This window comes from Pelophylax lessonae (assembly GCF_965119305.1).
Source record: "Pelophylax lessonae genome assembly, chromosome: 3".
Taxonomy (NCBI): domain Eukaryota; kingdom Metazoa; phylum Chordata; class Amphibia; order Anura; family Ranidae; genus Pelophylax; species Pelophylax lessonae.
Genome location: NC_138770.1, coordinates 266,079,899 through 266,103,895, shown reverse-complemented (window position 1 = coordinate 266,103,895; position 23,997 = coordinate 266,079,899). Strand labels below are relative to the sequence as shown.

General features: G+C 42.0%; 1 protein-coding gene and 1 pseudogene across 2 annotated transcripts in view; both read left to right on the top strand.

The window, feature by feature from the left end:
- Positions 1-23,997, top strand: part of SLC2A2 (solute carrier family 2 member 2) — a 126,001-nt gene that overhangs the window by 69,774 nt on the left and 32,230 nt on the right. The window contains exons 4-6 of the mRNA XM_082252566.1: positions 10,120-10,244; positions 12,124-12,239; positions 21,032-21,194. Of these exons, the coding sequence (XP_082108692.1) occupies positions 10,120-10,244; positions 12,124-12,239; positions 21,032-21,194 (404 nt within the window). The remainder of the gene's footprint in view (positions 1-10,119; positions 10,245-12,123; positions 12,240-21,031; positions 21,195-23,997) is intronic.
- Positions 1,462-5,500, top strand: LOC309550144 (annotated as a pseudogene). The gene is made up of 2 exons: positions 1,462-1,542; positions 4,740-5,500. The product of its transcript is annotated as an uncharacterized misc_RNA (transcript).

The following is a 23,997-nucleotide window of genomic DNA, read 5'->3' as shown; positions in this document are numbered from 1 at the left end:
TGCAAATTTTTGGGGGAAGAAATAAAATAAATGAATTTTAAATTAAATAAATATAATTGCCCATGCCCGTGCAATGACTACAAACTACGTAAATTTTACTATCCATAGGCGACACTTTAAAAGCCTTTACAGGTTATCACTTTAGATTTACAAAGGGCATGATCTAATGTTCACGGTGATACCTCACGTGCATGGGATGATCGCTGTTTACATTGTTGAACCAAAGCACACATTTTGCCTTTGCACTTTAATTTTTTTTTGGGGGGGGCGTGGCCAAGACTGGCATGTGAGAGGAAACATCTCTCACAGATCCTGCTTCTGATCCTATAAGTGATCCTCCCTCAGCCTGCAAACCGGCAATATTCCAGTTCACAAAGCCAGATCCATCCGCCAGATGACCATCTGCACTCAGGGGCAGAACGAAGCGCCAGGTCCCAACTGCCAAGATGGCGCCGCCGCGGCCTTGCTGAAGGAGACACCACGTGGCACAGAGAAAGGGAAGGATGCCAGCATGAAACCGCAAAAGTCCCTGCAGAGTCAGGGTAAGGATCCCCCCAGGGACATGCTGTACTTCACCCAAAAGTTGTCAGGGGCCATAGGGACAGAGTGGATGGATGTTTCAGGGGGCCCTCCAGAACCAGGGATGAGGGAGCAGGATCAGGCATCCCTATCTGCCCCTGGCTTCGACTCCCTGTCTGTAGCTTCATAATCCCAATTCTTGCAAGATAATGAGAGGGCAGAGCAGGAACAGCCTACACTGACAGACATACTCAGAGCAGTAAACAATTGCACTGCATCTGTCAGTATATTGAAGGATCAATTCATGGGTCTAAGGGAGGATGTTTATCTACTACGGCAGGATTTACATAGGATTCGGGAGAGAACCACAGTGGTGGAAAGACACGTTAGCGACATTGAAGGTCAGTTGCCCCCCCCCCCTCATTCGGGACGCTAAGTCTGCTTATCAGCTGATGAAAGAGGCAAATGATAGAGTTGAGGATAGGGAAAACCACCTCCGCAGAATCAATGTGCGCAAAGTGGGCCTCCCCAAGCGAGCTGAAGGGAAAGACCCCACGACGTTTGTGAGGAAATGGCTCGTGGAGACATTTGGCAAAGAGGCCATTCTTCGGGGTGGAGAGGGCCCACAGAGTACCACCTCGTCTGCATTTCTCCTGGGGGTCCCCCTGGGTCTATGCTGGCAAGAATACTGCACTACAGGGACCGTGAAGCAGTGTTGAGATAGAGGTAATGTTCAATTTAACGGTACCAGGGTGTCCTTCTATCTGGATTTTTCAGCGGAGGTCCAGCGACGCAGAGCTAAATTCATGGATGTCAAGAGACATTTGAGAATTTTGCAATTACCATATGCTATGCTGTACCCAGTGAAGCTCCGCATCACAGCACAAGTTTAGGTACAATTCTTTGAATCTGCAAGAGATGCGGCGGCTTGGCTGGACCGGAATGAGCATTTTATTCGACGTCAAGGTGAAGAGGTGGAGGGAGACTGAACAGGGAATTTCTGATCAGCTGCCCGATGACAAGGTATACCTCGCCTTTAATGTTTAGCGCTCTCATCCTATCCAAAGTCTAAAGTTCTCTGGCTGGGGGACAATATATTGTGGAACATGATGTGAGCTGCACGTGAATGTTTCCTACTGTTGGTGGATTAAACCTTATCTCATGTTGGCTCATGCGAGTACGAACACTACTCTAGACTTTTGAACTACCCAGTTGGCAGTTTCTCCCACACTAAGTGGGGTTGTTTTTCCGTTGATGGTTGTAGTTACTGAAGTCACCTTGCAATGGTCTACTTATCACAGCACCGTTCTTGGAAGCGGCGCGATTGCACCACCTTGCTGCCCTTTAATACTGCCAGACAGTTGTACCTATAAACGCCTTTATTCTTCGGTAGATATCACCATTCGGAGATTATTGATGGTCAGACTAAAAACGAATGGGGACTCGACTAGTGGAGCTATCCAGCTACCCCCATCATCTTTGCAACCCTTTAATTTCTCATGGCGAAGATTCCAATAATATCGTGGAACATTAGGGGCATTCATTCCCCATTGAAACGCACCATGACATTCATGTGCATTAACAAACTGCACCCTGCCATTGTTTGTTTTCAGGAAACTCACCTAACGCCTGACACACTGAGTTGCTTGAAGTACAAGTTGGGTGGGAAAGGCATATCATTCAACACACACCTCTTTCTCCAGAGCAGTCAGTGTTCTGGTACATAATGCTGTGGACTTCCAGGAGTATGATAGTGAAATTGACAAGGAGGGCCGTTATGTTTTTGTACACTGTCATATTGGTATTTTACATTGCATTTTAGCCTGTGTGTATATCCCCCCGCCCTTCTCGGTGGTGGTGCTCCGGTTTCTCGTCACATATTTGGACGCGAAGCCGGATGTCCCATTGCTAGTGGTTGGGGATTTCAACTGTTGTATGGATCCTGCTCTGGATAGACACCCGGCTTCTCGGGCCTCTCCTCCATCTAGCAGTACCCCCCTAGCGGGATGGGCACGGGAGGTGGGCTGGGTGGATATCTGGAGAATTAGGAATCCAAAGGCTAGACAATTTTCATGCTTTTCTAAGACTCATGGTACCCTGTCCAGAATTGATCTTGGAACGAGTAGACTGTCCTTACTCCCTTATGAATCTGATGCAATTTATAGGCATCGCAGTGTGTCTGATCACTCTCCCTTAGTATTATACCTTAAGGAGGCCCCATTTAGTACATTATCCAAAGCCCCGTGGAAATTAAATGCATTCTGGTTAAAGCTATTTTGTTCCCATGAAAGTATCAAGATTAATCTATGTGAGTTCCACTCATTCCAGGATCCATCTGGTTCTAGTGCAATTCAATGGGAGGTTTTTAAAGCTTACTTGAGGGGATTGCTGATAGCAGAAATAACCAAGGTGAAAAGGGCCTCCACGGGTTTAAAAGCAGAAGTGGAATCTAGGGTGCGGGAGTTGGAACAACAGTACATAGCAGATCCTTCGGACTCGGCTAGGGGGGCTTGACAGGTGGCTCAATTGGCTTATGAGCCCCTGCTGACCTCATTGGTGGAGAAGAAGAGATTATTTTCCAGACAGGAATTTTTTGAGGAAGGGGAAAAGACTGGACGCCTTTTGGCGAGGATGGCTTCCTCCCATCAATGCCCCCCTACTAAAGGGGTGAATAAATCCTGAGCAGAGCCCTTGGTTAGAGCACCGGAGGAGATCATGAGGGAACTAGCAAATTTCTCCAAAACCCTTTACCTTCCAAATACCCCCTATATGCCTGAGGAACTGAGACAATACCTGTTAGGCATACCCTTCCCCAGACTCACAGATACCCAGAAGCAGAGGTTAGATGCACCACTCACTATAGAGGGACTTCAGGAGGCAGTATGTTCTTTTCCCAATTGTAAGGCGCCCAGGGAGGATGGTATCCCTATGGAAGTTTACAAGCAATACTCTGCAGTGGTGCTCCCGGGGTTGCTTACAGTCTTTAACGAGTTGCTAGATATAGGTGCTTTGCCCCCTTCCATGTACAAGGCGAATGTGGTCCTACTCCTGAAACCTGGTAAAGACCCGGTGGATCCTGGATCATACAGGCCGATCTCGCTGTTGCAATGCAACGTGAAGATCCTAGCGAGGTATTAGCAGTTAGATTAAATGGGGTAGTTAAGTCCTTTATACTTCAGACCAAGCCGGCTTTATGCCCAATAAATCTATTGCTGTCAATTTAAGGAGACTATTTTTAAATATGCAAACCCCGGCAGATAATACCGGTCATAGGGCACTGCTATCACTAGACGCCGCAAAGGCATTTTTGATAGTGTAGATTGGGAATACTTGTGGGTGGTAATGGAGAAATTTGGGTTTGGATCAACATATATATCCTGGGTGCGTCTTCTCTATGCTAAACCACTGGCTGCTATTAGGGCGTTTGTTAACTTGTCACATTACTTTACTTTGGGGAGGGGAATGAGGCAGGGTTGCCCCTGATTGCTCCTCCTTTTCGCATTGGCGATTGACCCCTTGGCGATTAAAATGAGGTCCCATCCAGATATAGAGAGTTTTCTTTATGGAAATATAAAGAAGGTGATGTTATATGCTGATGACACATTGCTTATGCTGGATGACACGGATTCCTCCCCTAAGGACGATATGATCACGATCATAGAATTCAGAAAATTCTCAGGTGTCCCTATTAATTGGTCGAAGTCAGCTTTATTGTTGCTGGATGGGGACGAAATGCAGCCTATAACGCCTTTGTGCCCTTTTCCTATTACATACGAATTTAAGTACCAGGGGATCCAGGTGTCCCCCCACCTTAGAGATTTTTGTAGACTAAATATTAACCCTCTCCTTCAGAGGTTCAGGGACCAGATCAAAATATGGAACTTGGGGGCAGGTAGGATGAATCTGATAAAAATGGCGCTCATGCCGCAGTTGCTTTACCTGCTCCATAATACCCCTATGGTGATCCCCTCAGGATAATTAATTCTCTTTTTTGTACTTTGATCTGGAAAAATTGTACTCCCAGAATAAAACTAGAACGCTTACAGAGGCCCAAAGGTGAGGGAGGGTTTTCTCTACCAAATCCATGGCTGTATTACTTGGCAGCTCAACTACAGCACTTGATAGGGACTATGAACACAGAAGAAGAAAAATATGGTAAAGAGGCTAGCTCCTCTTTAGTGGTAATGAGGCATACTATTCTCAGAGGTACTGTTCCTTAGGCATCGAAGGAAGAGGCTTTTGCAAAGCCACATAAACTCTACCCAACATACAATCTCATCCAAAAAATATGGAATAAAATTAAATATCTTCAGGGAGCGAGGGGTTATACTGAGTTCAGTCCTATTTGGCTGAATGATACCTATTTGGAGACAGCCAAGCTGTAATTGTGGGCTAGGTGGAGGGAATATGGAGTTACACACCTTAAGCTCTTGTCATTCATGAACCTACAGGCCAGGTACAACCTGTCATCTACCATGCGATTCCTGTACATGCAGCTGCAGCATGCGGTCAAAGCACAAACTAAATCGTCAGAATGGATTTTGTTCCGGACCCCGATTTTTGGGCTTGTACGGGATGCTAAATCATCCAAGGGATTCATATCACAAAGCTATACAATGCTTTTACAATTTTATTTAGAGCAGCATCCCCTGAGAGTGATAGCGAGATGGGAAAGGGATATAGGTTTAATGAATAGTGAGCAATGGGAGGAAGCTTACCTGCTCTCTAAATGTAACTCAAAGATGAACCCAACTCTACATAATATTGAGGGTATATTATACTCCCCATAGATTACACTTGATGGGTTACAATTGATCCTGTTTGCACAAAATGTCGGAGAGATTACGGAGACCTAATCCACCTACTATGGAGATGTCCGAAGCTGCACCCCTATTGGGTGGAAGTGGTACAGACAATTAACACAGTGTTCCATGTGACTCTAGGGGTGGCTCCTGAGGCGTGCCAGCTGCGAGTGCTTTGAGAGTATGACTGGGATGTGTATACGAAAGAGGCTGTCCACAGAGTATTGTTTCAGGCAAGAAGGTTTGTCTATGGTACACTGGAAGTTGCAAGACCCTCCAACATTAGGAGAATGGATCAACACAGTGTGCTGAGAATGGAGAAGGTAATATACCAGCATAGGGGTAATGCATCCAAATTAGAAAAACTTTGGGCTTCATGGTTGGATGCCCCGGGGCTCGCCCCAATGGATCTAACGGTGGATAGGCTACTCGGCCCTAATGTCTAAATACAATTGAAGACTCTAATATATATAGTGGCCATACAATTTAAAAATGTGTACATGTTGACGAGTACTAATTAATGGCTTTTCTTTGGTCCATGAAATGTGAAAAGAAATTGTTGTATAATGCGTTTCTGATATAACTATGTATTGGTATGTACTGCTGGCAATGTAATGATGCTATATCTTTAATAAAGATCTTTGTTTGGATTTAAAAAAGAAAGTATTTATTTTTTTACACTGTTGCTTTTTTTTTCCGTTATTACTTTTATTGCTATCACAAGGAATGTAAATCCCTCCTCTGCTCCTAAAAGCATTCAAAACACCAAGATTGGTGTTTTTGTTTGCTTTAAATTTTTAAAAAATGGCACAGATGATTTCAAAGTAAACCAGAAGTGATGTCATGTCATCGCTTCTGGGTTACTGTTATGAACAGCCGATTAAAGCCGATCCTGGATTTGCTTGGCTGTCTGGCCAGCCAGCAGACGTGCCAGCTGGTCGCTTCAGTCTCCCAGGGGGACATTCCCTCCCACTGCTTGTAATAGCAATTAAGTGGCTGGTTAGCTACTCCGATTGCCATTACAAGAGCCGACTGCCGTGTGTAAAAAATTATACCGGGGAATCGTTTTTTGTATAAATTTGCAGGCATCATCCCGATATAACCACCGAAAGTCCAGTGATGTACGTAGTTAAAAAAAAATTATGACATGGAAGTGGCAAGACACAAAATTAGTAATATATGAGGACTCCACATGAATGAAACCAAAATGTAACTGCTCAAAAATACCTCCTCTGCCGAAACACATAAAAGCTATTACAAGATAACTTTATGTTTTTTTGGGTCTGCTTCCACTGACTCTCCTTAAGTGTTAATCTTAACCACCTCCTGCCCAATGTATAGACAAATAACGACAGGCAGGGTGCTCTCTTGTTCTGGGACAATGTCATATGGCGTCATCCTGCTCCCGCCGTGCCTTCGTGTCCGCGAGGGGCACGCAGCCCTGCGATCACCAGTGCACTGTATCCATGAGACATGGCACATCACTGATCTCAGTAAAGAGCCAATGACACAGCTCTTTACCCATGTGATCAGCTGTGTCCAATCACAGCTGATTGCATGTAAACAAGGAAATGCCGGTTATTGGCTTTCCTCTCCTCACACTGACAGAGTATGAGGAGAGGAGAGCCGATAGGTGGCATTTTCTCACAGGGGAGACCTGCGCAGATAATCAGGGCACTGATTATCAGTGGCCTGATTATCAGTGCAGCCCCAACAGTACCTATCAGTGATGCCAGTTAGTGCCCAGCAATGTTGTCAATCAGTGCCCATCAGTGATGCCAATCAGTAACAAACAATGATGCCAATCGGTGCTGCCTTTCAGTGCCCATCAGTGCCTGCTCATCAGTGCCGCCCACTAGTGCCACCCATCAGTGCTGCCAATCAGTGCCGCCTATAAGTGCTGCCTATCAGTGCCTGTCAGTTCCCACCAAAAGAAAGCTTTATATGTCTCAAAAAAATGATACAAATTTAATTTGGGTACAGCGTTGCATGACCGCGCAATTGTCATTGAAAGTGCGACAGTATTGAATTGGTTAATCCAGACATACCTGCCCTTTACATGGATTGCGCATTTCGATCCATGTATGGGCACCCCGGTTGTACAGAAGTCAATCTACTGATCGACTTCTATGCAACCTGCCTGTTGGATAAATGCCACTCTATCAGCACTGATCAGTGTATTCTGACAGTGGGGAAGTCTCCCCACTGTCAAAATACAATAGCTTAGCGGGAGTGATTCCCCCTTCTACACTGAATGTGTGGATAGGGAAATCAGGCCAGTTTTTTTAGTTCAACCCACTGACCCATCTATGGCCAGCTTTACAGCAGACTATCACACACTTTATCAAGGTAATTATCCAGCCTTAGGCCCCTTTCACACATACGGTCCGTTCAGTTCATCAGTTCAGTCACGTCAAAATGTATCAGTTTTTCATCCGTTTTTCATCAGTTGTCATCCGTTTTTCCTTAATTTTTTCATCAGTTGTTATCCGTTTTTCATCCGTTTTTCGTCAGTTGTCATCCGTTTTTCATCCGTTTTTCATCAGTTGTTATCCATTTTTCATCCGTTTTTCGTCAGTTATCTGTTTTTCATCCGTTGTCATACGTTTTTCATCCGTTGTCATCCGTTTTTCGTCCGATCCGTTTTTTTGACGGATGAAAAATAGGACATTCATACGTTCAAAAAAACGGACATTGACGGAAGCGGATGAAAACTGATGTTAACTGATGATCATCCATTGTCATCCGTTTTTACATAGAGATACATTGATGTCCGTTTTTCATCCGTCAACGGATAGATGAAAAACGGACAAACGGACAGCATGTGTGAAAGGGGCCTTACAGGTCACCTAAGTCTACCATGTGGTGAAACATTTTTGTGCAGCACAGATAGCATAACTGGTGCTGGTAATGCAGTGTAAGAAACCCTAATTTGGGTGTTCCTAGAAATTAAACCCAATAGGGATATTAACCTATTATGGTTACCAAAGCAAGCAAGATCCCAATATACAGTTCAATAGCTTCTCATTCCTTACAAGTATGAGATCAGTTCAAATACTCCATGAAAACAACATTGCCCTTCTACCAATTTGCTATCTTTTTGATAGCCCATTGTTTACTTCTCCATAAGAAATCTATTGGATAGACATTGTTGGGGTAAACATAATTTAACAAAGATTAAAAATGTGTTAAAAGACTTAAAGCAGAGTTCCGGGCACAAAAACGATATTTCTTTTTTGTGCCCCTCCGCTAGGTAGACCTCACCTGAAAAGGAATTAGATAGTTATTTTTTTTTTTTTGTTTACTTATCTTGTAATTGAAGATCGAAGATACTCACCTCAGAGTACTTCCTCCCTCGGAGCCGCGGCTCACCCCGTCACTTCCTGTCTCGCTATGATTCCTGGGAGCTGAACGTCATAGCTCCCAGGAATCAATGCGACGGCACCGGCCCCGCTCGTCATTTCCGGGCGACGCCGCATTCCCCTGCTAAACAGCTTCTGGGCATGCCCAGAAGCTGTGGAGGAATGCGGCGCCGCGCCGGAAGTGACGAGAGGGGCCGGTGCAGGCGCATTCTGGGACAAGAAGACGCGGAAGAAGACACAGAAGAGGACCGCGCCGGCTTCAGCTGCCCACAAGAGAGATGGAAACGCTGTGGAAGAAATTTTATAAGTAAGTATTTCTTCTAAAAGGTAAGTGCGAACCGGGACAGATCAGAGGCTAGCCATTGTGGAATGTGCTAGCCCTGACTGTCCCGGGGGTATGTTTAGTAAAAAATGACTTCTGTGCCCGGAACTCCGCTTTAAGATAGTGCATTATGATGCATTCAATGAAAAGTGTCATACCCCATCCTGGGACATTTTTCTGTATTTTCAAATTAAACACTGTTGACATCTTCATCAACAATTTACAAATGCCCAGACAATCTCATTATATTTGAATAAAAACGTGCAACCAAAATTTAGATCAGCCAATTAATATAGTGTTATGCATTCTTAATGTTGTATTTATAATGCTTACTTTGTTCTAACATTCTCTATATACTTTGTTTGTATATTATCTACTTGTTGTAATTCACTTTTAACTTACATTGCTTGAATAGAAATAATTAAATGCGAAATGCAGTTTGCCACCTGGGTTTGTTAATACTGTTATGCAAGTCTTTACAAGACACTGTGAACTATGATCTTTAAAACAGATACGTTTTATAGCTGTATTATGGGTAAAGGGCCAAAGTTTAAAAATATTGATAGGTAAGCATGTAAACGCTTAACATTTGGACTACGGACCATGAAATCCATGTTCACTAAACTAAATGGCTAGGATTGACCAATTAGCCCATCCGCCCACCTGAATCTTTGGTGCAACAGTAGTACTGGGCTGGACTATGTTTTAGAATCATGCCCCCCCCCCCCCCCATTGCCTTTTTATGCAGACTGCATACCTGGATCTGATATGGATTTAGAGGGGAACCCATGCAAAAAAGACAATAAAAGGCCCCCTTCCCTAGTATCTTTACCAGACCCTTATCCTTGATAGACGTAAGTAGGCTTCATGCAATATGTTCATGGTTTACAGATTTTTCCCCATTTTAGGCAATCGTCCTACTAACCGAACTTTGCTCAGATTGCTCATCACTGATTCAGACTGAGAAACATTTGTAAGGTATAAGACATTTCTTTAGCACATTGATGATTGATTGAACATGCTACCAGTGAAACAGGTTTACTGCTATGTTAATACTTTTCAATTCTAAACCCAATAAAGGTAATCTGATTTCAGCTTTACTTCTGAATTTTAGGACCAAAGCTATGATGGCCGTGAATTCTCTGGCAGTTGTTGGAGCACTGCTGATGGGACTGGCTCCACTAGGTCAAGCTCATGCTTTAGTTATTGCTGGCAGGCTTATAACTGGTCTTTACTGTGGTAAGTTTGACCATATGTAGACATTTTATTGGCCTTTGCAGCATATGTTTATGTCACAAGCTTTGTCTTTTTTTTTTAATGTATTTTTACCAAAATAAATGATTGTGTTGTAAATGTTTACAGCTTGAGAATAAATATTTAAATCCAAATGCTTATCCACAACAACTTGCTAAGCCTTTATTTCTATGTTCCAACACTTATCAAGGGGCATCAGATGCGTGCTATAAGTGCTTTCCCTAATAATATATCAGTAAAGAAGAACAAGGACATTGTGTTGTTTATTTAATCACTTCACTTTCAGTTTCACTAAGTTGTGCTTGCAGAGTTACCTTTTGTTTAAACAATGCCCTCAACACTAGCATGTAATATTAAATTAATAAATAATGCCCTTGTTTATAAGGTTTTACAATGCAGTTCATGACAAAATAGGACAACGAAAGCGGATTTCCATAATATGGAATTAGTAGTTCTTTATATACATTTTTGAATATTATTTTTTTTTCTCTACCTGTAACAATGATAGTAGTAAAAACAAATAAATACAATTTGTTGCAATTATACCAAAAAAAATTATACCAAAAAAAATTGTGAAATCGGATATAAGTCCAAAAATGTCCAATCAAAAATGAATATGCAATATGCAAATTACATCTCCATATGATAAAGTGCTCTTGTGCTCCAATCTTCTTATAAGTTCAGATGTGCTCCAAACTCACTCTGATGTGGCACACACCCCTTCTGTATCCCCACTTACCAAAGGTAATGGACTCCCTGCTTTTCAGTCTGGGGGTCCAAACAAGCTTGAAACTGGTGTAGGGAATGGCTGGCCACAAGGGTCTAATGTAAACCTCCCCAGCGTGGCTCTCCTGGATGTTCCCCAAAACCAAAACTCAGAATAAGAAAGGGAGCCAATAGTGAAGTACTGTAAAGCTGGTATTTATTGTGCAGTTGAAATTAATTCTTATAGGACAAAGGGCAAATGAAAAATGGGCACGTAAAAGCACAAGGAATCTTCCGGGGATGCCGTAACCAGAGTGTGTTCCACAGTAACAGGAAGTGACATTGTTAGGACTCGGAAACCAAAAATGACATCAACGCGTTTTGCCCACTCACAAGGCGTCATCAATTTTCAATGAGAGCAGTAAATAAACTGGCTGTTGTACAGTAAAATAGGAATTGCTTGTTGTGCCGAATACCAACCAATAGTGGTGTGGCAGTGGGAGCAGTCTGGCCCACATGCGGAGGAATCAGGGTTGGGTGAAATGATCTCCTGCTGGAGAACCAATGAAGGGGAAAACATCTCTGTTAATCGCAATGTAGGAGGGCACAATACCGACCAACAAAATAAAAGGGTATTTCATCACATTTTCATACACTTCTGAGGTAAGGGGGGGGGGGGGGGGCTACATGAACCACTAGCGTAACGGGGCAAATCAATAACCACCAGTGTAACAGGAGTACCTCATTGACACCCTATGTCAGGGGGTGTTTCTCTACTAAACACTAATTATCCTTATTCTGTAAGCTGGACATATATGCATGCCTACTCCTGAGAGCTTCATTGTCTATGTTTTTTATGGGAAATGTTTCTTTATTGAATATGATTTTGTCATATAGAGGAGATAGGTGTTAAAAAAATGATTCTCACTGGAAGTCTAATACAAAGTACATCACCACCAATCAGATTCACTTCTGTACCTAGTAATGACTGGAAAAGTCTAGTAGTTATTGGTAATATCCATGATTTTCCTTTCAGATATATTTATTCATGAAGCCCTTCACTTGCAATACATGGTTGAAATGCTGATTTTCTCATTTAAAACAAAAAAAAAACCCTACAAATTAAAAAATTGCCTTGTGTTCTCTTGTATTTTTCCAGGACTGATAGCAGGACTTGTACCTATCTATATTGGGGAGATTTCTCCGACAGCATTAAGAGGAGCTCTGGGTACCTTGCACCAGCTTGCTGTTGTCACAGGAATTCTTATCAGTCAGGTATGCATCAATAGCTGAACTGCCTATATTATATATATCTTGTGAGGCAATGGCTGGCAGGATTGTGGATGATGTATATGTGTCACTTAGGTTTCTCACCTACAGATGTGAGGGGATCCAGAGTTTGTGTATGCTATGAAGGAAACAAACTGTTGTTTTCACAGATCTTAATAAGTTGTGTTCCAGGGCCTTGGAGCCTTTGTAGAGTTCTGAGTAGGATAAAGCCTCCGATCCTAGGTCCACATCTTACCTGTTAGCCAGAACTAGTTATGAGTCTCATCTGGCCACATTCTTTTTCATACTGTATCTGAGCTGACCTATGCTAGAGGCGATCTCCCTTTCTCCTGGAGCTGTATATACTCCTAACCCCTGCATTATGTACCTTACAAACTCCTGACCCCTACACACTTTACATTCTTTTTTTTTTTTTTTTTTAATTTAAGTTTTCATTAACACGTGTTTTTATGCACACAAAATATATATTTTGCCTTACTGAGCCTACACTAAAGAAGAACTTCATTAAAAGCAGCAGCTGTTGAGACAATGAACACCTTGGTCAGGTCTATGTACAACATACTGTAATATATAAAGTACCAGGGTCAGTTGTAATTAAACAAAACAACATATGAAGTGCAGTCGGGATGAGTGCCACCTTCTCACCAGTGTCCTCCCTTACATCAAAGTATTTAGTATTAAAAAAATCCACTTGTCGGCTCTGAACTGTGCATGTGTAGTCCTTGAGCCAGCCAATTAATGAGCTGCCAGGATTGGTCTCAACTTCTGTAGCGGGGCATGTGAATAAAAGCCCACGCCCTGATGTGCCTCATGATGTTACTGTGCAGGCATCATTCAGCTGGCTCTGGAGCTGTGCATTTGCAATTCATAGCCAGAAGTGTTTTTTTTTTTTTCTTTTGCTTTTTTTAAGTTCAATACCTCTTTTATTATATTTTTTCCACAAAACAAAGTAACATACATACAGAAAAAAAAACAAAAAAGAAAAAACAGCAGCAAAATATAAACAAATAATATTACAATAGACTTGTCAGTTATAACATATAGGTGTACTTTTATGAACAGGTGAATTTTTTTCTCTGTTGGCTTCTCTGCAGTTCTCCGGGGAAAATGATCACCTCTGGCACCCTTTTTATGAAGCAGAGAACTTCAGTTCTCCCAGGGTGATCAGAGGTGAACTGTTTTCGCCGAGATCTGTGTAGAAGTGAATGGAGCGCCTGTAATCTCGTGAGACAAAGCGAGATTACAGTAGTATGAAAATCCCTGGCGCGCTTTAACAAGCAGTGATAAATTATCACTGCTGAGTACACAATCCCCACTAAGGTTAATAAATAATAGTCCCCTTACATAAATATATATATATATATATATATACACACTGAATACACACATACATACATTTTATATATATATATATATATATATATATATATATATATATATATACACATTAAATATATATCTACATGTATGTGTGTATATATATATACATAAATATGGCAGGGGGACATGATTACTGTGTTGGGGGGTCTGAACGAGGAAGAAGGAAGTCCATAATCTTCATTTTTCCCCCTCAGTTCTCCCCCGATTCTGTCTTCACTCCCCGCTTCACAAGCTCCAGGCTGGTGAACCCGGGAGTGTGAATTCTGGCCCAGATCACCAGTGAAGTGCGGGGATCGCAGCTTCATGACCTGGCTGTTTCTGTGTCAGTCAATGACAGATTCCTGTGTGAAGAGATGATCAGCGAAGAACATGTTCTCCCCAGATCATTTCTGTTTCATAAACTGAGAATGATCGGAAATGAGCTGTGATCCGCAGGATCACTGCTCATCTCCATTTCATAAAAGGACACCTATTCCTTCAAAAAATGAGAAAGAGAAAAAGAAGAGAAGAGGAAAGAAAGAGAACTAGAAAGAGACAGAAGAAGAAGAGAAAGAAGAGGAACCTTCCTTCCAGTCTAGTTTAATCACCACCCAAGAGATTCCCATATTTAGAATACTCTTTATCTCGAGTCTCTCGTCACTCAACATCAATTTTGTAATGGGAAGTACGTTTCTTTTTTTTTTTTATTTTTCCCTCCATTTCATATTCACTTTTTACCACATAGCAAAAATTTCGTACTACTCAACAGTTCCTATGTTGACACACATATGGTATCTCTAATCCATTGTTACTATACATCTAAATTATTTAACCATGGCTTCCATCTGACTCCAAATATTTTCTTCGTCAAACTTATAGTAGCCATCATTTTTTCCATCTCACATTGTTGGTTAAGTAATTCAACCACATCAGATGGAGTTGGTACTTCCTGGGAGTTCCATCTTCTTGTAATTAAAAGTTTTGCCGCTAATAAGAGATGTATAATTACTACTCGGTACTTAGGGAGAATCTCATGTATATTTAAATGAAGAATCGCCATCTCAGGCCTTGGAATTGTGTTTTTTTTCTAGAACTTCTGAAACCATGGAAAATATTTTGTTCCAAAATGCTCTAATCGATTTACACTCCCAAATTATATGGAATAACGACCCTTGTTCACCACATTCTCTCCAAAATAGTGCTGACGTTAAAGGATAGAATTTAGACAGCTTAATGGGAGTCAAATACCAAAAATTTAGGATTTTTTGATATAATTCCCAATGGTTGATACATTTTGATGAAACATATGTGACATCAAAGGCTTTCAACCAACTCATTTCGGAAAAGGATTTCCCTAGTACTTTCTCCCATTTTAAGACAGTAGTGGACTTAGAATAGGTATTATGCTTGTTCAATATGTCATAAATAATTGAAATACCATTAGTGGTAGTCAACGGTTCCTGATACAACTTATGTATAGAAATTGGTAGTTTGACATATAAGGGAAGATTATTCTTCTGTAAGAATGAACGTATTTGATAGTAGCTCAATAGTGCTGATGATGGTATTCTATACTGGTGGGCCAAATACTCAAAAGAACAGATCCCTGTTTCATTGTCAACACCCCTTCTCAACCACATTTTTATATCAACATTAGGGATAAAGCACGGGAGAACTGAAAGAGGAGTAGGGAATTCAGATATCGTCCTATATTCAAAGTTTCTGCCCACATTGTAAGGGCTGTTTGGACCGTTATCGATTGAGTATTGGGCACCCCAGCTCCCATCATTACAGCTATCATTACAGTTCTAAGATTCTCCTGTTTACAATCATTCATCTCTAATCCCACCCATCTTTTATGCTGCTCAGAAGACCACCAATACTTCAGTTGGTCCAGTACAGATGCTTTATAATATGCAAGGATGGAAGGAACTCCCATCCCTCTGTGCCTCCTATGTCTCCTCATAATGAAGGATGAACATCGGGGGGGTTTCCCTTGCCATATAATTTGATTAAAATACTTTTGAACAGAGGTGCAATATTGAGATGGAAGAGAAATTGACAACGTAGGGAACAGGTAAAGTAGTTTAGGCAGAATGATCATTTTTAACATAGCCACTCTACCTGCTATGGTCAAATCTTGACCTTTACATTCTGTATGTTGCTTTTACAGTGTGCACGGTGATTATTAGGTTTGGACTTGCTTTTACATTTACATTACCATGCATGTTACTTTTGCTCACTCCTGACCTGCATTCTGTATGTTACACATCCTGACTCCTGCCCTCTGTGTATTACTTACTCTTAAACCCTAAACACTGTACATTACACATTCCCCACCCAAGCACAATGTACATTACATACTCCTGATGCCTAAACTCTGTTCACTGGGCATTTACTATGTTACTTTTATTCCTGACCTCTGCACTCTGTACAGTACATACACCTGACCCCTGCATGCTGTACATTATACACTCCTGATCCCTGCATTTTGTACATTACACACTTCTGACCTATGTAATCTGTATATTACACACTCCTGACCCCTGCACTATGTACGTTAAATACTAGTCCTGACCCTTGAATTCTATATATTTCACAATACTGACCTCAGCACTCTGTACATTATACACTCCTGACCCCTGCATTACACCCTCCCTGCATCACACACTTCTGCACTCTGTACCTCTCACATATGTCATCCCTGCACTCCTTTCATGGGTAGACAATGAAACGCACACTTCAGGCATGGGTATTATGGCTGTGTATGCAAATCACAGAGGAGGGGTGCATTTATGTCTCCTTACCCTGGGCACTGAATGACTTTGTCCCAGCACTGGGTACATGTGTTGTCTGTTTGTTTTAGGGAACCCATGAGGGGGCACTTGTTAGTTTGTTACTCAAAGGAGCTGATTTCTTTTTTTCAATAAAGCCTCCTGCACTGAACTGTGTTTGCTTATTGCATTGCTACATAAACGTGCAGGTCAAACTTGTGTGGACTGTTTCTGGATGTCCCTGTCTCATGCATGGTTTACTGCTGCCACTGTATGTGTCCATTGTACTGATGTTTATACTGTCCACTAGTGATGGATGAACATCGGCCGGGGCGGTTCGCAAACGCCAGCTGCAAATTTTCTCAAAAGTCAGCAAACCGCGAGTTCGCGGCGGGCCCATTGACTTTAATGGGAGGCGAACTTTGAAAACTTTTAGGTCATATTTGCAGCCACAAAAGACGTACTAGCTGTGCACAAATAGTCCCAGCACATGGACAATGTCATAACAGAAGTGTTGCAATTGAAAAAGGTGCCCTAAATGTTTTTTTTTTTTTTTACAGCAAAAAATATTTTTTTTTTTTCATAAATCAGCCAGAACTGACAGCAGCCGGTAAATACATTGTCTAATACATATAGGGTCCATTAACACATCTGTGACAACAACAGGATACCTGCTCCTATAGTAAAGAGACTGTAATAGACCCTAAAACGACATTGGAGCATTTTAAATGACTTTTGTGGACATTGACAAAGCGATTTGTGTGTGACTGCAGCCGATCTCTAACTGCCCCTACAGCAACCACAGGATACCTGCCCCTATAGTAAAGAGACTGTAATAGACCCTAAAAAGACATTGGAGCATTTTAAATGACTTTTGTGGACATTGACAAAGCGATTTCTGTGTGACTGCAGCCGATCTCTAACTGCCCCTAAAGCAACCACAGGATACCTCTCCCTAAGTTCAAAAGATACTAGACCTATACTGAAAAATACCAGCCCTGAAAAGGACTTTTGTGGATCTTCACAGCGCTACATGTGTCTAGCAAACTCTCCCTGATGAGCAAAGCAGACCTCTCCCTATACTGGCAGAAAGCGGAATGTGAAATGGCCACCAGATCGGGTCTATTTATAGGGTAGGGGGACTGTCCATGTGCTGGAATGTTTCAATTGGCTGTCCCGTTCCACCTGACGGCAGTGTCATGGGTCAAAGTTCTTTTGAATGAAAAAGAAAATGGTGGCGCGGACATATTCGCGAACATCGGCAAAAGTCAGACTTTTTGCGAATTTGCGAACAAGCAACCGACCACCGGGCAAAGCACAACGCCATCTCTACTGTCCGCCATACAATCTGGGATCTTGTCTTAGAGTGATCTATCAGAATTGGTAATATATGGCCTTGAGTGACCAATTTGCTTTGCATGGCCATACCTGACTTTGTATATTTGTTAAGTCATAGATTTGTTAAGTCCTTTCCTGGAGATAATATATTGCCATAACATATCACATCAATTTATTTGTATTCTGTAAGCAGCGTACCAAATATATTTTGTACACCATATAAATAATTATTATTATTATTATTATTATTATTATTACAGGATTTATATAGTGCCAACAGTTTGCGCAGCGCTTTACAATGTGAAGGAAGACAATACAGTTACAATACAGTTCAAAACAGGAGGAACTAGAGGGCCCTGCTCGTTAGAGCTTACAATCTGGAAGGGAGGGTCAAGTGAAACAAAAGGCAATAACTGTGGGGGATGGGTTGATGGAGAAAAAGGAGGTACATTTGTTAGGGGTTGGTAGGATAGGCTTCTCTGAAGAGGAGGGTTTTCAGAGATCGCCTAAAAGCTAATAGAGTGGAGGATAATCGGACAGATAAGGGTAAGGAGTTCCATAGGATTGGAGAGGCTATGGAAAAGTCCTGGAGGCGAGCATGGGAGGAGGTGATGAGTGAGCTAGAGAGCAGGAGGTTTTGAGAAGAACGAAGAGAGCGATTAGGTTGGTATTTTGAGATGAGGCTGGTGATGTAGCTGGGGGCTAGGCTGTGGATTGCTTTGTAAGATGTTGTAAGTATTTTGAATTTAATTCGTTGGGTGAGCGGAAGCCAGTGGAGGGCTTGACAGAGAGGAGCGGCGGACACTGAGCGATTGGTGAGGTGGATGAGTCTGGCGGCAGCATTCATGATGGATTGAAGGGGAGATAGCCTGTGTAGAGGTAAGCCAATGAGAAGGGAATTGCAGTAGTCGAGGCGCGAGATGACCAGGGAGTGAACTAGGAGTTTTGTTGTGTCTTTGGATAGAAAGGGGCGTATTTTGGAGATGTTGCGGAGGCTGAGGCGGCAAGATTTGGACAGCGATTGGATGTGGGGTTTGAAGGAGAATTCAGAGTCCAGGACAACACCTAAGACCTTGGCATGTGGGGATGGGCTGATGGTAATGCCATTGATATTGACGGAGAAATCAGGGGAAGGGGCACGCGGTGGAGGAAAAATTATAAGCTCGGTTTTGGATGGATTTAGTTTGAGGAAGTGGTGAGACATCCAGACCGATATATCTGATAGTAAATTAGTGATGCGTGAGGAGACTGAGGGAGAGAGCTGAGGAGTGGATAGGTAGATTTGGGTATCGTCAGCGTAGAGGTGGTATTGGAAGCCGTGGGAGGCTATCAACTGACCTAGAGAGGAGGTGTAGATTGAAAATAGGAGGGGTCCAAGAACAGAGCCTTGGGGGACTCCAACAGAGAAGGGAAGAGGAGAGGAGGAAGTAGAATTGTAGGTAACGCTGAAGGTGCGGTTAGATAAGTAAGAAGATAACCAGTGAAGATTACAGTCACGGAGACCAAAGGCATGGAGTTTTTTGAGGAGGAGGGGATGGTCAACCGTATCAAAGGCAGCAGAAAGGTCCAGAAGTAGGAGTACAGAATAGTGTCCATTGGTTTTGGCCGTTAGCAGATCGTTTGTCAGCTTTAGGAGTGCAGTTTCAGTGGAGTGTTGAGGCCGAAATCCAGACTGAAGAGGATCAAGGAGGCTATTCTCGGCAAGGTGGTCGCACAGTCGGTTGTAGACTAGACGTTCGAGGAGTTTGGATGAAAAGGGGAGCAAGGAAATAGGGCGTAGGTTGTTCAGATCGGTTGGGTCCAGTGAGGGCTTTTTAAGTATGGGGCTGACTAGTGCGTGTTTTAGAGAGTTGGGGAAGATGCCAGAAGAGAGGGAGAGATTGAAGATGTGGGTTAGAGAGTGTAGAATAGGGCCAGAAGGTTATAAACTTGCATTAGCTAAGCAAATTGACTGTACTGTACAAGCTCATTACATGTAGTCTGTGTTTGTCCTGATAAATGAGACATAAGCAAATGCATGGGTGCACTAGATGAAGGTTTGAAGGTAAATGGGTATTCAACCATGATGTAAGACATGCCTGGAGCTTTCATTTCTAGCAACACTGGTAGTTTAACAATGGACAGGTGCAATATAATATAATGAACCGTTTATTTTAAACGTAAATCCAAGAATATGTATTTTTTTAGAACAATGTATGACATAGTAGTTAAAGAGTATATATAGCAAAAGCCTGGTCACAGCTGTAATCCCCTAAACTAATACCCATTATGTGGTACTGCAGATTGCTCGGTAGTCCAGTTAAGGATGATGCTGTGATCTTAGGACACAGCGTCATTGGGACAGAAGACAAAGATGGGGGACCTTTCCAGCAAATCCAGGAAGGTTGGCATCTATGGGTGATTTCCTTTCATTTCCTGTACCAGAGGTGCAACAGGAGATGAGGGAAAATCTCTTCAAAGTGAGGGGAATACCAAAATACCACTTTTAAATAACTGTCACTAGAACAGGTGTTCCCATTGGAAGACTGACTCTCACATATTGTTCTGGTGAAACTTTTCAAATTTTAGATTTACCAGGACAAACACAGGACAAAACAAGGTTTAGTCTTTAGATAAAATGTAATGAACAGTATTTAAAATTGATAAGCATACATAGCGACCTATTATTAAAGTGATTGTTAAGGAAACATTTTTATTTGAAAAAAATAACAAACATTTTATACGTACCAGCCCTGTGGAGTGGTTTTGCACAGAGCAGCCCCGATCCTCCTCTTCTCGGGTCCCTAGCCGGCACTCTGGGCCCCTACCCCTTGCCGAGTTCCCCGATAGCAAGCAAGTCCATAAGACACAGAGCCCAGCGCAGCTCAGCCCCCCCCCCCCACCACCACCACCAGCACTCCTGCCTCACTGGCTGTGATTGACAATGGCTCCTGCTGCGGCATCTCAGCCAATCAGGAGAGGGAGACCCGGGAGAGTCTCAGGTCTCATGCACATCACTGGATCGGGATCAGGCTTAGTTAAGTATTAGGGGGGGCTGAGGGGCTGAAGGCTTTTTACCTTGATGTATTGAATGCATTAGGGTAAAAACATTCAGCCTTTACAACCACTTTAATTGCTACATTGGACCCAGCCCAAGATGGTAAATAAATATATATATATTTGTATTTAGGGAACACATACCATAAAAGCATAGGTGAAACATTCAACTGCATACCTTGAAATTTTGTCTGACTGCAGCTTTAATATGCAAACGTGACTGTCATGCTGTTTTGATGTAGATGCAATAACTGTATTGTTTTTACTTAGATTTTGGGACTAGAATTTCTCCTGGGCAGTGAAAAACTGTGGCCTGTCCTCTTGGGACTTTCTGGTGTACCAGCAGTTATTCAAACTGTATTACTCTTCTTTTGCCCAGAAAGCCCAAGATATGCTTTTATTACGCTTGGAAGGGAGGAAGATGCTAAGACAAGTAAGTAAAGCAATAACAATAATATGAATAATGTCAATTTCATGCTCTTATGATTACAGTTTAATGTCTGTAGTATGTTAGGTCATGTAGGATTTGGTAGAGGACTAAATGGAGATGTAGTTATCTGGAGATGAAGGTGAAAAGTCTATAAGGGAAGCCTAAAAACTCTATAGGGTTGAATTACTAAAGGCAAATAGACTTTTTACTTTACAACAGACTTTAACTTTGCTGGGGGATTTTCCTTTAGCTTAGTGAATCTGGTAAAATTTCACTTTCCAAAAAATAACAATCATCTGCAAGGATAATAAAAAAAAATTGGATTTTTCCTTGCCCATGTCTTCATGATGGAAGTCATCTGAGCTTCACCTCATTCACTAAGCTAAGAAAAATTCCCTTTTAAATTAACAGCCTATTTTCTTTTGGTAAATCAGCCTCTACAATGGGTATAAAAAAAAAAAATGAACCACCCTTTTTAAAATAATTACATTTTGTTGCTTTGCAGCCTGAAATGAAGACAAACACAGTTTTTGTTTTTTTTTCCAGCTGTATTTACTTATAACATCCACGTGAAAGATATAACACCAACATGTCAGAAATTAAATTTAATTAAAATTTGTTACAAGTTGTAAACACAGCTGGATCAAACAAAAAGTGTGTGTTTTCATTTTATGCTGCAAAGCAACAAAATGTAATTATTTTAAAGGGGGTGGGGGGGGTGATTCTTTTCTATACCCACAGTATATCCCTACGTTGTTTGTTTATTGTTTGAACATGTCCTACAACAGTTTAAAAAAGGGAATAGAAAAAAATATTGTATAACGACCTTCCCTATTTTTTGCATAATTCCATTCATCTTTTCCTCTCAATGACCATTCTATCTATCTTTTTTGAAACAAAGGTGAAGTTAAACTTGAATTAATTTTCTCAGCTAATATACCAACAAAATTTTGTTCAACATATGTACAGTAAAAAAAGATGAAGATAGTACAATAAATATTTTAAAAACTATAAGGTAATGGACATTTTACCCCAAAGGAAACTTTAAGACTATTCTTTTGACTGCTAGAGGCCTTGTAACCATGTTGTTTTCCAAGCTAGAATCTAGTAGCTGCAGGTATCCATGTACATCTATCACTGTCTACTACATGTACTAGTACTATGTACATTATCCCTGAACTCTGGTTAAAAGTTAACAAAGATAAGATACATGTAGTTAATACAAAAAAACAAACCTATTGCTTGGTTAAAAAGAACAAAGATATTGATTTTTCCTGTTAACATTCTTATTCATAATTCTTTAGAGATATGTGCAATAAAGAATGAATATAGTAACTGAACAATTTATCAAGGGGGGTCATCTGGTGTCTAAAATTAAGCTTTAACTATACCATTGCCTCCAAAACCCCTTTATACATGGAAAATTTTGGATTTCCTGTAATGTTTATCCCATTGACAATGATAACCAAGATAAACAGAGAGGGTGATTGTTCCCGGTGGGGACACAGATAGCACTGAGAACCTGGCAGGGGTTCTTGTCTTTCCACAGACTATCCAAAACACTAAAGAAATGTTTGACTAGAGATATACTTTGATCAAACTATTTCGTTAGCCAGCAAGTCTGCACATCAGGTCATAAAAAGACACATATTGCTGCAATCCCAAATATTCAGACCTATCAGATTGGCCTGCAGTGTGTCTGTGTGAATGTGTATTTCAAATCTTTAAAGATCAGTAAACCCCCTAATTGGATTGATCAGTCATTTTTAAGCCCCGGTTCACACTTCTGCGTGTGCGGGGTTCGCATGTAATGTCGGAGCGCACTGCTCCGACATTACATGCGATCAGCTGTGCGGTGCGAGTTTAGCCATACAGTTTGTATGGCTAAATTCGCATCGCACCCGCAGCAAACACGCACAGGAGGCATTTTTGCTGCCGCATCAGGATCGGATCGCACAGCGGTTCACACTTGTGCGATCCGATCCTGTGCGAACTGCACGATCGCACTGCGATATGCGATCAAACTGGGGGTGTCGTTAAGATTACATTGACACCCCCAGCGTATCGCATATGGCAGTGTGAACTGCCGGGGGTGCGTGTGCGATGCGGGAACAGGCTGCGAATTCGCAGCCTTCCCGCATCGCATATATGTGAACCGAGCCTAAAGTAAAATTAAAGTCTTGTTTTCTTTTTGTTAAAAATAACAAACATGGTATACTTACCTCTTCTATGCAGTGGTTTTGCACACAGCAGCCCCAGATCCCCCTCTTCTCGAGTGCCTCTTTTATGCTCCTCGCCCCTCCCTCCTATGTCTGATCAGACATGGAGCTGTGACCCAGCCCCGCCCCCTTTCTCTTCTCATTGGCTGCCTGACTTTGATTCACAGCAGCAGGAGCCAGTGGTACCTCACTGCTGTCTCAACCAATGAGGAGGGGAGTCCCGGGCAGCCAAGACAAGCCTGCAACAACGCTTGATCGAGATGGGGTTCAAGCAAGTATTAGGGGGGCTGAAGGGGGCTGCTGCACACAGAAGGTTTTTTTATCTTAATGCATAGAATGCATTACAATAAAAAAAAAAACATTTGCCTTTACAATCCCTTTAAGCAACCCATACACGGAGCAAATTTCTTTCCTGCAACCATACAGTGTTGACAGTGGAATCCCTCCTGCCGGGCCATCGTTTTTCCAGCGGGGGAAGCCGCCCCCGCCAGGAGAAGACAGTGATTATTGCTATAATTGCATGCAAAATCCAGCAGCCTGGTTGTACCCAAGTTGATCGATTATCAACTTGGTACATTCAGCCTGCC